At 49.6% G+C, this 16006-nt stretch overlaps 2 protein-coding genes across 2 annotated transcripts in view; both read right to left on the reverse strand.

Annotated features, from left to right (window-relative positions):
- The window catches only part of SAFB2 (scaffold attachment factor B2), a 29781-nt gene that overhangs the window by 620 nt on the left and 13155 nt on the right, over window positions 1-16006 (reverse strand). Inside the window, exons 10-20 of the mRNA XM_043466301.1 lie at window positions 15099-15248; window positions 14898-15010; window positions 11268-11398; window positions 9888-9979; window positions 7091-7227; window positions 5786-6076; window positions 3906-4046; window positions 2756-2798; window positions 1746-1876; window positions 217-329; window positions 13-79 (exon numbers count right to left, since the gene is read on the reverse strand). Of these exons, the coding sequence (XP_043322236.1) occupies window positions 13-79; window positions 217-329; window positions 1746-1876; window positions 2756-2798; window positions 3906-4046; window positions 5786-6076; window positions 7091-7227; window positions 9888-9979; window positions 11268-11398; window positions 14898-15010; window positions 15099-15248 (1409 nt within the window). The remainder of the gene's footprint in view (window positions 1-12; window positions 80-216; window positions 330-1745; window positions 1877-2755; window positions 2799-3905; window positions 4047-5785; window positions 6077-7090; window positions 7228-9887; window positions 9980-11267; window positions 11399-14897; window positions 15011-15098; window positions 15249-16006) is intronic.
- LOC122440273 (stathmin-2-like) lies at window positions 4663-5761 on the reverse strand. Its single transcript, XM_043466317.1, has one exon. The coding sequence runs from the start codon at window positions 5292-5294 to the stop codon at window positions 4869-4871; it is 426 nt and encodes a 141-aa protein (XP_043322252.1). The 5' UTR covers window positions 5295-5761; the 3' UTR covers window positions 4663-4868.

Below are 16006 nucleotides of genomic sequence, written 5' to 3' on the forward strand. Positions count from 1 at the left end.
GACAAAACTTACCCCGATATTCCGCCCCGATCTGCCATGTGCCCAGGGCCTGAGGGTCCAGACAGGCCCCTCTCACCACCTGGAAGAGAAGGAAGAGTCTGCTAACACTCCCTTCTCGGAAGCCCTGGGAAAGCTGGGGGATTCCTGGCCGCCCCTGCCCAGAAGCCCTCCCAGACCTGCAGGCGGAGCGGGGGGAGAGGGGGTGTCAGCCTATACCTTGCCACCGTGAGTGTTCCCGGCCCGCTGTGTCCGCGTCCACTGTTCCCGGCCAGGTGCGCTCCTGATGTTCCTCCAGCCTCTGGCTGTGCTCCGACCAGTCACGGCCACCCCTTTGCCAAAACAAAAGGCAGACACACAAAGGTCCCACTATGCCTCCAGGAAGAGGTTGTGGCTATGGCTGGGGGATCATGCCCCCCTGTCAAGAGTTTCTGAGAAAAGTGGGCAAAGAATGGGAGGAGACATTTCCCCAGAGAAACACATGTGGCCAGTAAGCACATGAGTAGGTCTTCAGCACAGCTAACATCACATCACCCCTGTCAGGATGGCTACTATCAAAAAGACAGATGACAGTGGCAAGTGCAGGTGAGGACATGCAGACACACGGATCCTCAGGCCAGGCTGCTGTGAATGTGAAATGGCACAGCCTTGTTGGAAAATAGCACAGTGGTCCCTTGAAACGTTAAATGTAGAACGGCCATGTGACCCAGCGATTCCACTCCAAGGTGTCTGAGACTGGTAAACCTGCATTTACACAAAACCTTGTACACCAACCACCCCAAAGTGGAGACCACCAAAGTGTCCATCAACTAACTTGAACAGATACAAAAAATGTGGCTCCTCCATACACTGGGAGATTCATCAGCCTGGAAAAGGAGAAAAGCCCTGACATTCTCTCCAACACAGATGCACCTTGAGGACATGATGCTCACTGAGAGAAGCAGACACAGACAGACAGTGTGTGAATCTACTGATGGGAAACATCTGGAGCAGGCCAATCCAGAGAGAGAGAAAGTGGGTTAGTGGTTGCCAGGGAGCTGGGGAGGGTCTGCTGATGGGAGCTTCTTTTGGGGGTGATGTAAATGCTCTGAAATGGGTTCTAAGGATGGGTGCATGGCTCGATGGATCAACTGAAAGCCATCCAACTGTGCACTGTTGACAGCAAACTGCACAGCGATTCCTGAAATGGCTCTTTCAGACAGAAACCCCGGGAGCGGACAATCCAAGCCCAGTTCCCATGTGCAGGCGCAACCACCTGGTCCCAGGCCCTGTGTGACAGCCGCCTGGTCCCACGGTGACACGGCTCCACACAGCCTGCTGCCAGAGCATGAGCTGGCCCCTTTACACTGAAGACAAAGTGGCTGAACAACCTGAGAGAACTCGGTGTCAAGCAGGTCCCTATCTATCCAACTGGCACCCTAGTCTTTGATCAACATCCGAAACACCCCTAGAGATGCGGCGGAGACTTCTGGTGACTGTGACACCAGCCTGACAAGACACCTAGACAACTCTGGAGCACAGGGCCGGGTGAAGCTTCTCTACTCCTGACAGGGGACAAGCCTTAGACAGCCTCAGGGCTACCTGCTTCAGCAGCTGGGGCCTGCAATATGGACCTTCACACCTAGGGATGACACTGTTCCAGGTGACCTGGCAGGTACATACACCTGGATCACTCTCACAGAAGCCAAGCTGGACCAAGTGAGGGCAATGACGCCCCCAGTGAGGCTTGGCATGGCCTGCCCGCTAACCTGGGTGGAGGTGGCGGCCCCCGGCCCTCGCTCATCCTCTTGTCGGAGCCGTAGCCGCCCCAGCCGTCTCGGGAGTCGCGGGCGTGGCGCTCTGGTGGTCCTCCATGGCTGTGGCGCTCGTCTGAGTAGTGCTGGAAGGCGCAAGAGGGACAGGGCGACTCCAGCCTCACTGTTCCTGGACAGCCCAGTGGCAGGCACACCCTCTAGGTCTGGTCAACCTGCAGACCCTGCCACCCAAGAGGACCTACCCAGGCCCCTTCTGACACTTTTTGATCCCTTCCTCACTTGAGAATCCCGAGCACCCCTAGAGCTCCATCACTGATGCACACGAAGGACCAGCAGAGGGCCCCCTGGCCCTGTGAGCATGGAGAGTCCCAGGCTCTGGGTCCACCAAGACATCACTCAGACCCATCTTCCCTGAAGAGGACAAACACCTGCTCCTTGCTGGTGACAGGACGCTCCCCCTACAGCGTCAGGGCAGGCCAGCGCCCTCAAACCCCCTAGCTCAGTACTGTGGAGGCCTGCAAGCCAGCAATGCTGGTGGGAATGGTTCAGTGCCCCTGGCCAACTAAGTCAGTGCCCTGGAAGCCAGCACATCTTGGGAGCAAGAGAGACTATGTATTCTTTCACCACCCCCGCCACTCCCCCACCCCATTTAAACAGCCATGACTCTGATGCTGCCCCCACCTTTCTTGTAGGGGTGGCATCCGCTCTCCTCTGAGCTGACACCCTAGGGCACCTGCAGGCCCTCAGACAGAGGTACCCACCCCAGTACCTGATAGGGATGCCCTAAAACATAGGCTAAATGACCCCCAGCAGGCTGCTAAGCCCCCGTTTGGGATATCCCACGTGTCTAGACTGGAAGATACTCTACATAAGCAGACAATCAATCCTCTTTATTCACTTCCTATTGAATAAGACGAAGGACAAGCCCTATGTATTTAATGTCCACATCTGCCCACTGCACAGAAGCAGCCACGCTCCCAGCCTGAGGTCTGGCTTTTACTCACCTGCCCATCTCGCTCTCCCATCACTGACCTTGAACCTTCCCTCCTGCAAAACAGAAGTATCTCATTCCAGTAGCAGCTGACGGCTCTCTCTGACACTGCTGCAGACCACACGGAAGAGTCCGACAATTGGGGTACTTATCCTCTTTCACCACATGAGAACAGTTAACTGATTGACAGGCCTGAAAAAAGAGCTGGCTGGCAGCTCCCTGGGGGTAGGAGTGAAGTCGGAGCCTAAGAAAGTGGGGAGGAAGGTTTTACTGAACTAAAATCTCTCACAGGGGTCTCAGAAATAGAGATCTACCTACGAAGCCAATGCCAAATTAATCTGTGGTCTGGTGACAAACTGGGTAATAAGAAAGCCTTGGCGGGTCTTAACCTCTGGTATGATATGACCCATGTGACTAACACATGGGAAACCAAGTCCAGCCACGATTAAATAAATGAGTGGCGTCTCAGCCTGTCTTCACCCCTATCTCCCTTCCCTCATGGAGGAGCTAACGAGCAATGAAATGGCTCAAGGATATGCAGCCTGGGGGAGCACAATGAGAAACCTAGAGAGAGAATGCTTAAACTTGAAAATCAAGGGCTCTCTTTCTAATAAATGAGATAGTCTTCATTAAAGAGGCACTGGCAAAAAAAAAAACTACACCCCCAGACCCTTAAAACACAAAGCAGGCCTGACAGGGCGTCTGCCACGTCCTGCAGTCAGCCCCCTTGGTGCAGTCTGGCTCGGGCCCCATGCGGGTCAGTGACCCTGCAGATGGCTCCAGTGGGTCACGGCCTTTCTCTAAACCACTTCCTCATCTGTAAGAACAAGGAGGCTGGGCCATGCCCTCCCCTCCTCAAAGACCTGTGCTCCAGTGCAACTCCTGCCAGGGGAGGGACAAGAAGGAAGAGTGGCAATGGAGACCCCAGGGAGCTATGCAACCCAGAGCCTGGGGCCTGTCCTTCACAAGAGGCACCTTGTGTTTCACATGAAACACACACTGAGGCCTTCCCCATAGTCAAAGCGAAAATGCCCTAAGGGACCATTGATTCCCACATCCCGGTCAAGGTCTGTCTCTAAATCCCATGTGTGGCGGTCACTAGGAGCCTCCCAGCACGAGAAGAGGTGGAGACCCACCCTGCTGGAGAGGGGCGGGGCACTGACCTGTCAGCTACATGCTCCTGGTACCGGCCCCGGTCACGGTGGTCGAAGTGGTGGAAACGGTGATCAGGCCGAGGGAAGTCCGGGCGGTACCTGTCCTCCATGGCCATGCGCTTTCCTTCTGGCCAATAGGCGTCATCTCGCCTGTTTTTCATTTTTAAAAAGATGCAAATTTCACTTATGAGAGAGAATGAGGGGGAAAAAAGCAAGAGGGTGGAGGTGGAATGCTCTCTCCAGACACAGTATCATTTAAAATGTCCTGCAGGGCTAATCTCTAAACATTCAGTCATTATTGCTTTGATTTGATATATTAAAACCCCCAAACTACCAAAAGGCACCCTGGCATTCTCATTTGACAGTCCTGAAAGAAGAACCACTGTGAACTAACTGTATCACAAGGCTGTTAATACCTTGATCCCCACAAGAGCTCAAATGCAAGTGAAATGAAATACTTGATTTTCTGGAAAGAACGTTCCGAGTTATCACATTTTCAACTCATCGTCTATGGTAACCTGAACTTCCCTCTGTGCTTTTCAGAAGCAAAGGGAATTAGATCGGGTGACAGCAAACTACACACAACTTGGGATGGTCTCCAATTATCTTCTTCCTGATTTTCACCAGAAAATTAGGCTCACAGGTGGTGGGGTGATGGGAGACCATCAGTTAAGCAGCTTAGAGAAGGCAGAGAGAGATAAACCTACTTTCTTTTTTTTATTTTTATTTATTTATTTTTTTTTTTGAGACCGCATTGATTTTTTTATTTTTGATTCTGTTTTTTGTTTTTTATAATGAGTTCTTTTTAAACCATGTCATACATTTCCCATACTGATATCGCATGATCCATTATAATATAGGCAGGGGGATTTACTAATGGTGGGGCGTGCCATACCCTCCGTCGCTTCAGCCAGACAGTTCGACCTGCAGCTCCTTGTTCCTGTGCACCTCCGCCGCATGCCTCTCCTTTTCCTACAGACGTTCAGTAATAGCAGCTAGATTCGCCTCACGGTTTTCCTTGATTTGTTCCATCTTCAGGATCAGCTTCTCCTCTGCCATCTTGCTGAAGTTGTTGTTCTCCTCCAAAGCCTTCTGGAGGACCTCTCGCTCATGTTCCCGCTTCTCCGCCAGTTGTTTCAGCACCTGAGCCTCCTGAGACTTTCTTCTTTCCTCTGCAGCCTCCAGTTTTTTCTGGATCTCCTCCAGGGACAGGTCTTTCTTCTTGGGAGAAGCTAAAGTTCGTGGAGCTTCTGAGATGGGAGATGGTGGTTTTAAGATCAGCTCAAAAGCCTGGCCGGAGGCACGCTTGTTGATTTGCTTCACTTCCATATCATCGTAAGTATAGATGTTGATGTTGCGAGGTTCCGGGTAGAAGCAAGAGCAGATCAAGGACAGCATGGTTCCTTCATTTTTTCCTTGTAGGCCATTGCTGTTTTAGCCATTGTAGGGATGTGCAGATGCTGAGCAGTGGCGAAGGCGGAGGGTCCGGCTACAGCAGCGCAGAGAGCGAGAGAGAAGACTCTACTTTCTTTTTTTTAAACCTACTTTCTTAGAGGAAGGCAACCTGCTTATCCACAGCACTGACTCTGTGCCTCTCACTCCAGGAGGACATGTGAGCCCGAAGGAGATGACAGGGAACGCGGCCTAATGCATGCCTACCTGTCTCCTCCCCACTAGATAGCGTCAAACTTCCCCAGGAACCACAGCGCCAATGAAAGGACTGCCAAGGCGAGAGCATCACCAAGCCTCCAGCAAGTGGCAGCTCTGGAGATACTCTACTAGCTGCAGAGGCGGCAGCTACGAGCTCTGCCCAGGTGTCCATCTTCAGCACCCCCGACTCCCTACACCAACATGGATGCAGCCAGTCCCCGCTCTGGCTGCGGCCTTACCGCCCAATGTCGTAGGGCCTCCTGACCACCGACCGCCGTTCCTGCTCATAGCGTAGCTGCTCCTGCTGGTGCCGCAGCTCCTCACGCTCCCGCTGGATACGTTCCTGCTCACGCCGGCGCTCCCGCTCCACGCGCTCCCGCTCCCGCTCGAGCCGTTCGCGCTCCAGGCGCTCCCGCTCCAGGCGCTGCCACTGGCGGTCAAGCTGCTCGCGTTCCCGCTCCAGCCGTGCCTTCTCCTTGCCCTCGTGGAAGGCCTCCAGGCGCTGCTCTCGCTCCCGCTGCTCACGCTCTCTGCAGACACAGGAAGGCCACCCTGACTTTCCCACATGGTGGTGCCCAGGCACCAAGGTCCTTGGAGGGAGCCTGGACACATCAAGCTCCTGGATGTGACCTGGCTGCCCCCTCACAGGCTACATCCCGCCCCCTGAACTGCTCTGATCATCCAGAAACCCCAAACTCCATCCTTTCCCCTTCTCCAACTAGCAAAACCGGGGTGAGCTGGGAGGGAGGGATGATGGCAAGTGGACACAGAGTCTCAGGTCCAGACCAGGAGGACCTGCTCGAAGAGCGCCAGAATGAAACCACAGGTAAACAAGGGCAGAAAAGTAAAAAAAGCAAAGGATAACTGCTACTCTGAAGTTCCTGAGCAGATAAAACCCTGGAGACACGGATGACAGCCACTCTCCCTGAGAGACGACTCATGCTCTTTTTTGTCACTCCTTCCCTCTCCGAGGGTGTACATCTAACGTGGCATTTTGAAAGGGACCCAAGACGGTGTGGGGACAGGAGAAAGCCAGGCACCAATGAAGGGATCACAGGTCTTGCCCCTCAGCCACCGCACACAGAAGCTGGCGAGGGAATTGGGGATGCCCCCCTGCTCTCCTCACTCGCTCCCAGGGTGCCAGGGAAGGCTCTACACCAAGGGCAAGCCAGCTGGAAGTGGAACATCTTCAAATGGGTCAAGAAACTCTGACTTTCTAAAGCCCACATGCAGAAGCTAAAGTCACACTATTTTAGAAAAGCAAACTGGAGAAGCTGTTGATCCAGTTTGGTGGGGAAGACTGAGGTCTCAACCCCAGAGACCCTCCTGTCAAAGCCACAGGTGGCCTGGGTACGCGTGCTACCTGGGTCAGGGCACAACTTCAGCCAGAGGAGATGATGCTGAGCAGAAACAGGCTTGGATGACTATGCTGGGACGACTACGTCATGGGCTGGGTGGGTGCAGCACAGACAGCAGGGGGCCAGCAAGCCCAGGGGACTGGTTTGGGAGGAAGGGCAATCCCCCCGAGAAGAGACCCCACTCACCGCCGCCTCTCTGTCTCTCGGATCTCCCGCTCCCGCTGCCTCTGGCGCTCTCGCTCCCTCTGCTCTTTGATTTTATCAAACGACAGGATGTCTCTCTTCTCCTTGCTTTCTGACTTGCGATCCTGACTCTTTGAGCTCTGTTAACCAAAACTGGCTTATTAATGTCAGGGAAATGATGACAAACATACGATTCAAGTGAAATTAGCAGGTCTGGACTAGACTAAGAACCTTGGGTCCCTTGGGGTTTACAGGGAGGTCCCCAGCACAGTTTGCCTCACACCATGTGAGTTTTGATGCTACAGCCTTGCTTTCGAATCTTGCAAAGGGCATTAATGAAACAGAAGAGGTAGGGTAAAACCTCAGCAAGTAGTTTCTCTGGAATGGCAGAGCCAAGCGCTCTGCATTATCTACAGCAAAACCAGGCTCCCCAGAGGCACAGGGCAGGCACACGCCACCACAGCAATCCCCCTGCTCGGTGTGGTCACCTGACTGCTGGTTCAGGCCTCAGGCAGGAGGCTTCAACACAGAGCAAGCCAAAGGCCCACAGGTGTAAACCAGCACTCTAGATAAAGCAGAGTACTGTGGGCACTTCTGTGCTCTTCCATTTCTGGGAGAAGGAAGGAAACACTGACAAATGACTTCCATTCTGAGGCTCTCCAAGGCTGGGGTTCCCACACTGGCCACAAGCCAGCCTCTCCTGGAGGGTTTCGTGAAACTCAGAACCCAGGGCCTCCTGTGGACCCACTGCCTCACAACTCCCAGGGAAGGAGCCTGGGACACATTTTTTAAAAAGCTCCTCAGCAGTCTTTTCTTAACTGGCTCACAGAGGGGCAAAATATCAATGAAAAACAAAGCAATCCAAAAGAAAGAAAATCAAAGGTCATAACCAAACATTTTACTGGAGGGAAAAAAAGGGAGGGGACACAGAGGAGACCTGTCCACACTCATTACAAGGACAGGTTCACAGCCCCAAACACCACAATGATCTGCAAGGACGGCAGAATTGGGAGTCTGAGCACACACTGCAGGCTGCAGAGGGGAACGACAGACGGCCTGCGTCCTGAGGTACCAGATGTCATCTGCTGGGGACGGTGGCGTGTGGGGCAGTGGAGGGGAAAAGGTGTGTGTCTCGCATCGGGTTCCCGGGTCAACAGCCTGTCCTCGTCACTTCTTAGTGGCCTGGCACATGTCAGTGTCCTCCATAACCTTTCTGAAGGGCACTCAGTGAACATCTACCACAACAAACAATGTGTCTGCAGCTCTGGACCTGCCCTGACAAGTGGCATACCCACAAATGCTGCATCCAGACGGGACGTGGAGACATTCAAGTGTCCGTCAACAGGGGACTTGGTCAGAATGACCGCAGTACATCCACAGCTCAGTAATAAAGCTTTACAAGGAAAAGGACAGCCCCCCACCCCCAAACACACACACCTGGATGGATTTCAGGGATACTATGCTGAGGGCAAAGACCAATCTCAAGGTCACGGTTGTATGATTTCATCTACATACATTCTCAAGACACCATGCTGGTGACAAAAAACCAGTTACAGGTTTCCAGCGTTGGGGATGGACTGGTGGGGTGGGGCAATGTTACAGGGGTGTCCAGGAGGAGATCTTTGTGCTGAGGGACCAGGTATGCACATGGACTGAAGTGGCAGGACTCAAGTCTACACTGGTGACAAAGTGTCCTGGTGCTGCCCCCACCTCCACACAGTTAACTAGGACATAACCACTGGGCAGGTTCCTAGGACCTCTGTACTATCTCTGACAACTTTCTATGAATCTGTAATCACTTCAAAATTTGAACTTTAAAGCCGACCTGTGTATGTCTCATGCATAAAGCTCCACAAGTCAGCACAGACGTGCACAGCAGCAAGTCCCAGGAGGCCCAGGCCCTACGGTGTTGTACGTGTAGACATGCAAGTGGCGGGTGCATCTGCCACTGAGAGGGGCCCATACAGAGTAGAGGCCTCCGCTTTGCTTACCTCATCTCTTTCTGTACTAGTTGTATTTCTCATCAAGTTTACATTTTTATTTAGCATCACAGTTATCTGGCTGGTGAGATTATTGGCCTTCCTTGGTTCTTCTCTGTATTTTATGATTCTCCTCAGGGGAACATAGCACTGGGAACTGCCGCTTTATGGACCCCAAGTGCTCATTTCAAAATTAAGCCTCAGCATCATAAAGTGCTCCTGGGTGAACGCTGCTAGCTCTGTACTCGCTAAGAGGGCACTGCTGTCCTCGCTAATGTTTTAGTTACAACCTTCAGCTGGGAAGCAAAGGGTTCAGTTTGCCAGAGTAGAAAGAGTAAAACAAGAAGCAATAAGCTTGTCCTGTGGTTCAGGCCACATAGGCAACAGGGCTCACTCTCTGATCACAGAAGAGAGGCAGGTGGGCCCAACTTGTCTTTTTGGTTAATTTAATAAAAAACTAGAAAAACAGCTGCAGAAAATGAACAGAACCTGCCTTCCAGCCTGACAAGCCTGAGGCCTTGCCCATTTTATCCAGTTCATGAATCATCTCTCCTGGAAGATGGTATAGAATAATAGGATTGGCAAAGGGTCAACACGTTTATGGGCTGCAAACACAGTTACGGATTGTTTTAGAGTAAGTTTCAGAACCTAATCCGTGTGTGTGCACAGTCTAGTTATTAATAGCAACATGTCTCCTTAGTACTTCAAAGAACCTTAACATTTCAAGGGTGAAACAACGTTCTTCTCGTAACACAAATCAATGTGGTCGTTAAACCATCATTGGAACCGGCCAGACTCGAGAGGGCAGGGGCAATACTCACTCTCTCTTTTGACCTGCTTGTGGTTTTCACACTGATGACAGGCTCCCCTTTGGATTTGTCCATTACAACAGTTCGTTCCATTCCTCTGCTTCCTTCAGGAAAAAACACACCATCTATGGACACATGTCGACACCCTCCCTCCCTGACCACAGGCAGGCCCCAGGCTGACTGGGGGCTCTGGACACGCCTTCCACGGACTGCTGCTAAGCTCTGGAGCCTTGGTGCCCTCACTTGCCTCTCCGATGCGAGAAAAAGCGCTGCTGACATGGCAACATTGGGTGTGAGGTGGCTGGTGTCCCCCGACTGGCCTTTACTCATCTGGGGCGATCTGTTCGAATCTTATGGCGTAAATGAGGATCAAAGTGCATTCTGCAATATGGGTGCAAACATTTGCCACCTGCAGGCTTCCCTCACCCCCACAATAAACCCCAGCAGCTTCAAGGAGAACCCACCTGGATATGTGTTCTGCCCACACATCTTGGGGAGCTCTGCACAACCCAAGGCCCCATATAGATGCTGCCTGCAGGCTCATGCGCCCTGCCAGATGGATGAGCTCCCCTCATTCATCTCCCAAAATGAAGGCTTCCAAACTGATTTTCCCTCAATGACACAATTAGCAGGCTCTAACCACCCCAACAATTACTGATTTAGGGACATTTACAATACTTGAGGAACATTTTAAAAAACATGCCTCTCTTGAAACTGCTGGCAAATTACCCCAAACACTTGAGATGTAACTTGTAATGTGCTGTACCAAATTCCCAGGCTCCAGATGGCTGGGTTTTGTTTGTTTTATTGGGTGGGGGGGAGGGGAGGGAAGGGGGAGGGTGCACATGTTGGTTTTACTTTAACAAAGTGCTCTGTGGACTCATGCAAACCCGGTCAGAGCACAATCAACTTTGATAAAATGACAACAGAGGTGGCGTGCCCCAAGTGTGGCTGCTGCCAATGGGTGTACATCCTCTGAGGTTTCCATTTTCTATTTTTTTCTTTTTTTTAAACTACATCTAGTTTTAACATAAATGCAGAAAAAATTTGGTGACAGAAGAGCAGAATCTCATGGAATCAGTCACAGGAACCCAGGACATCTGGCTCTTGCAAATCCCACACTTTATTCTGCCAGAGACTCAGGAAAAGCAAATACCCAGGTCACTGAGCCACCAATAAACACAGACCTTGACCAGGAAAGCTCTAGATCTCTGATGCTGCAGAGAAACTCCCTTCAGCCACTTCATCACCCAGGCTCTGGTGCTCTCAGCGCTTCCTGTACACAGCTCAGCTCAGCTCAGCAAAGGGCACTTACTGGGCCCTCGCTCCACATGCCTACTCGCCACCCTTGCCATCTCTTCCCATCTTGTCAACACAAGACAGACTCATCACCTGATTTCGTGACTCTGGACCGATTTTCAGGTCCTAATTTCAGCTCATTTTCATCTTTCTCTTCCTTTTTAATGTCTTCAGGCTCTTTTTCCTCCTTTTTCTCCATCTTCTCTTCCTTCTTAATGATGGTTCTGTGCACACAGAAACAAAGTTACTACACCCGAGCTCCTGAGAGTCCCACAGGAGCAGGTCATACTTCCACACACAGCAAACCTGCCGGCTGGTAGTCAAAGGGGTAGAAATAATTGAAAACCATGGGAAAGATAATACCCTCTTCAGATATAGCCCCTTCCCAGTTAAGTTCCCTGCTACACCTAGAAACCTGTTGGATGACACTGAAGGCTCACAGGGTGTTTTTCCCAAATGCTAAATGCACCAGTACATCAACAGACCCACAAGCAGATATAAGAAACATTCCAACTGTATAGAAAAGCCTGTTAAAGACTAATTTCAAATGCTTCCTTCTGTATTTGTGGAATATTATTTTTAACTTTTGTAGGAAAAAACACTTTTCCCAGTAAGTAGAGTGTAAAACCGAATGGAGGTTCAGTGCAAGGATGGGTGGTGCCTGCCGCATGAAGCAGTGGCTCCCACCCGGACCACCAGCACCCCACTCTCGGGGAGGTACAGTGGCATGTGACGTGCCAGCAAACATGCAAACCATTAGTACTATTTCAACTGAAGGCAATTTCCTGCTAAGCAGTCAAATACATCACGGCTGCCATTCAAACATGTCTCCTATATCCTCTACTGGTGTTCGTCTCAGTCCATGCTTACTGAATGCCCACTGCATGCTAGGGTCCAGGCTGGGAAAACCAGGCCCCATGAGGTCTGCTAACAGGCACCCCCTGCCCTCCCTTCCCACCAACCAGGCAGTGTGGGAGGCCCGAGGAGCCCTCTCCCAGGTGCCCCTCAGTTCACCCTTCCTTCCTCCCAAACTTCACACACAAAGCTGTCATCTTTAATCAGAACCATTCACTGTAAATGCTTGTAACATACTACTTTCCCTTTAAAATACAAAACACTATAGATACAGCTCAAGTCTGCACCCGGAGACAGGCACCATGGATGCCTTTACTGTCAATCACGTGGCTCCGCCTCTCCTGGCTTTATATGCATGTTCCTATAACCATGACGCCCTTCAGTGATGCTCTAGGTTTCTTAAGACTGACACAGCAGGATGGTCCTTGTGCTGCTCTATCACACCTTCCAACCCATGCTCTGCCCGTCAAGCTGTCTAGACACACTGCACAGATGTGGGTCCTTTCGCCTGTTGGACCACAGTCCTCTGTTATTCACTTGGTTCTCCTCTGACAGACTAGAGATTGCTTCCTGGTCACTATGTGACTGCAAGAGAAGTCCCCAGGAAATGCCTTTGACATGCTTCTTCCACTCTTTGTGTGGGAATCCTCTCCCTCCCAGCAGACCTAAAAAACATCTTGAAAGGGAGATCCCTCCTACTTGTTCCAGACTCACATGCCACCTCCTAGACACAAAGGGACTTCTCAGTATCACAAAGTTAAGTGATTTCTTTTCTTCTTCTATTTTTTTTTTTTTTGGTTGCACTGTGTGTCTTGTGGGATCTTAGTTCCCTGGCAAGGGACTGAACCTGGGCCACTGGCAGTAAAAACGTAAGAGTTCTAACCACTGGACCACCAAGGAATTTCCTAAAAAGCAATTTCTAAAACACTAGATGCATATATACACCAAAAGTGTCAGCCCTGGGTAGTGGGATTACACTTGACATCTGAGTGCACTTTCTAAATGGTAATTTCATAAAAACTCATCCAAGACCAGCCCCCTCTTCAGGAAACGCTTCTCTATGTCCCTTAGGATGATTACCAAACCTAGAAATTCTCAAAATGAAAGGTCAACAAGGGTGTCCACTGAAGAAAGAGTAAGATTAAAATCAAATTATAAAATGCTCTAGACCAACTATGTGAAACCAGTCTGGTTTCAAACAAAAGCTTGTCACCCAGTTCAGTGCCCCCATACGGGGGAAAGACCCCCTGCTTGCCACAGGCCCATACCACTCCTTTCCCAGCTGTGCCTCCTTCCACTCAGAGCACAGACCTCACAGCATCATTCCAGTGGCTGTGGAATCCGCCAGACAAGGGCTCACTAAGGGGGCTTGCACTCCCTTCCTTGCCCTCATGGCTTCCCCTGTTCTACCAGAATCGGTTTTCAGCACCACTGACAGGAAGTGTCTCTTCAAAGAAGCTGCCAATAAAATTACCATCTCACCCCTAATACAAAAAGGCTCACCTGACATGCATTTCTCCAGGGTTTATGAATTCCAATTTGGCTATTTCATTTCCAATGAAGATCAACAAGAATATCTTTAAAAACTAAGTTTAACTTATGAATATAATTTTGCCCCTAAGCATATTTACTTAACTATAAATTTTCTTACATGAAAAAAAAAGGAGAGAAGAATGAAATTACAGAAGACTGACATTCTCAGCAAAGGATTCAACTTTTATTAGAGTGTGAGTGGACCTAGAAATGAACATAAATTGTGCTGTCAATACAAACTCATGGCAGATACTCTACCTTCTGAGAGGGGCACCCTGTCAGGCACGTCAACAGTCTACCTCCTCAAAAGAGATAAACCTATTATTTTGATAAAAGTATCAACAGGGAACGCCTGCTTTGAAAGATCTGTCCTTGTTTTCATCTTGATTAAAGATGCAGATCACCTCCTTTATAAAAATAGTACCTCAGACCTGCAGTTCCCAAACTAAGGTCCAAGGTACACCAGGATGGGTCAACTCACAAGTGCCCTGGGATATTTTAAATTTTGGAAACAAAGAAAATTTGCTATATGTCAGATGCTAGGTGAACTAGGAGCTTTTGGTTACTCATCTCAGTATGAAATCAGGCTATACTCCTTTGGGTAACACTGGCTTTGCAAAGCTGGGCTTCTGCAGTTACTGTGATAAAATGTAAGAACTGCACAAAAATCAATGTGGATTAGTAAAGATTTCAAGGTTTGCAAGGCCATGCAACAGCTCAGAATGTCAAAAATGAAGTAAAAATACAGCTGATTCTTGAACAACGTGGGGGTTGGGGTGCTGATCCATCACATAGTCAAAAATCAACTTATAATTTCATAATCAGCCCTTCCTATCCACATGGTTCCACATCTGCAGTTTCAATCAACTCTGGTCCCACAGTGCTGTTGTTATTTACTCCTGAAAAAGCTCCCCGTGTAAGTGGACTCACTCAGTTCAAATCTGCCTTGCCAAAAGGCCTTTCAGTCTGTAATTTGTTTCAACAGATAACTAACCTGTTTGAACATAAATCTTTGTGCTGTGCTCAATCGTGTCTGACTCTTTGCAACCCCATGAACTGCACGCAGCCTGCCAGACTCCTCTGTCCATGAGAATTTCCAAGCAAGAATACTGAAGTGGCTTATTTCCTCCTCCAGGGCATCTTCCTGACCCAGTGATCGAACCCACATCTCCTGTATTGGCAGGTGGATTCTTTATAACAGCAAATCGCTGGCTGAGCGATTTGAACATGAATATTAAGATGCAAGAACCACCTGAGATTTAAATGAGGAGCTGGTGACCCTGCGGCTGCCACTTGCCATCCTCCCAAGAGAAACATTTTTTAAAAGCACCTTACTTTTCAACTTTGATCTCCACTGAATGATGTCTGTCAACACTAGACAATTTTTCCTTCTTCACTTCGCACTCTTTTCTGTCAGACAGCTTTTTCCCAGAAGGTTCGTTTTTGGCCTAAAACACAGCATAGATAGAAATGGCTCAGGGATCAGGTCTTCTGGCCTGTGAATCCTGCAAGTTCCAGCAGCAAGGATGGCCTTACCTTCTCAACAGAGATCATCCTTCCGTGAAGCTCAGTTCTGTGGAGATGGCTGATACACTTTGTGGCCTCATCAGATGTTGACATGGTGACAAACCCATAGCACCGGGCCCCAGGACTTCGGGCATTGGTCACCACTTTGGCTCCAACAACCTTCATGAGAAAGGGTACTCTTACTTTCTCATAAAAATAACTACACTATGTGTCAAAAATTACCAGCAATTAATTGATTGTCAGAATTATTTCTACTTGTTTGCACTTTTCTGAAATTGTTGTTCCTTGCAAGGATTTATTAAAGTACTTCTAATTAATCCTGACCTATCAAAACACAATTGCTTTTGATACAAGATCAGCTCTCACAATGACAGTATAAATAAAAAAAGCTAAAGACAGACATCAGTAACCACAACTTCAGTAACCTCGAGACAAATGAAACTGGAAATACAAGATGCAGCAAAAGAAGTTCTAAGGGGCAAGTTCACTGTGATGAATGCCCACACCAAGACACAAGAAAAAATTCTAACAGACAATGAAAGGAATCAGAATACAAACTAGCCACATATACCAGATACAGCTTATTAGCCATATATCATTAAAAACATGTAATGCAAAATCAAGCAGATAAAACAGGTACAAGCCACCCCCGTCCCAAAAAAAAAACAGAGCACAGAGCAAGATGACAGATTTAAAGCCCACCATACCAATGCTTGTGTCAAGTGTAAATATTCCCAAAGGACATTCAAAGCGAGGGTCGGGACACACAAAAAGCCTGAGACACGTGAGCCTGGGCTTCTGGCTCTGACCTCCTCTGACTCGGTTGGTCAACGAGAACAAGTCCACTCCTCTCTTTGGACCTCACTGTATCCAGCTACAAGATGGTGAGGAGACCCATGCTCCCTAGGGTTCCAGCA

This window comes from Cervus canadensis, chromosome 4 (genome assembly GCF_019320065.1).
Source record: "Cervus canadensis isolate Bull #8, Minnesota chromosome 4, ASM1932006v1, whole genome shotgun sequence".
In the NCBI taxonomy this organism is placed as follows: Eukaryota; Metazoa; Chordata; class Mammalia; order Artiodactyla; family Cervidae; genus Cervus; species Cervus canadensis.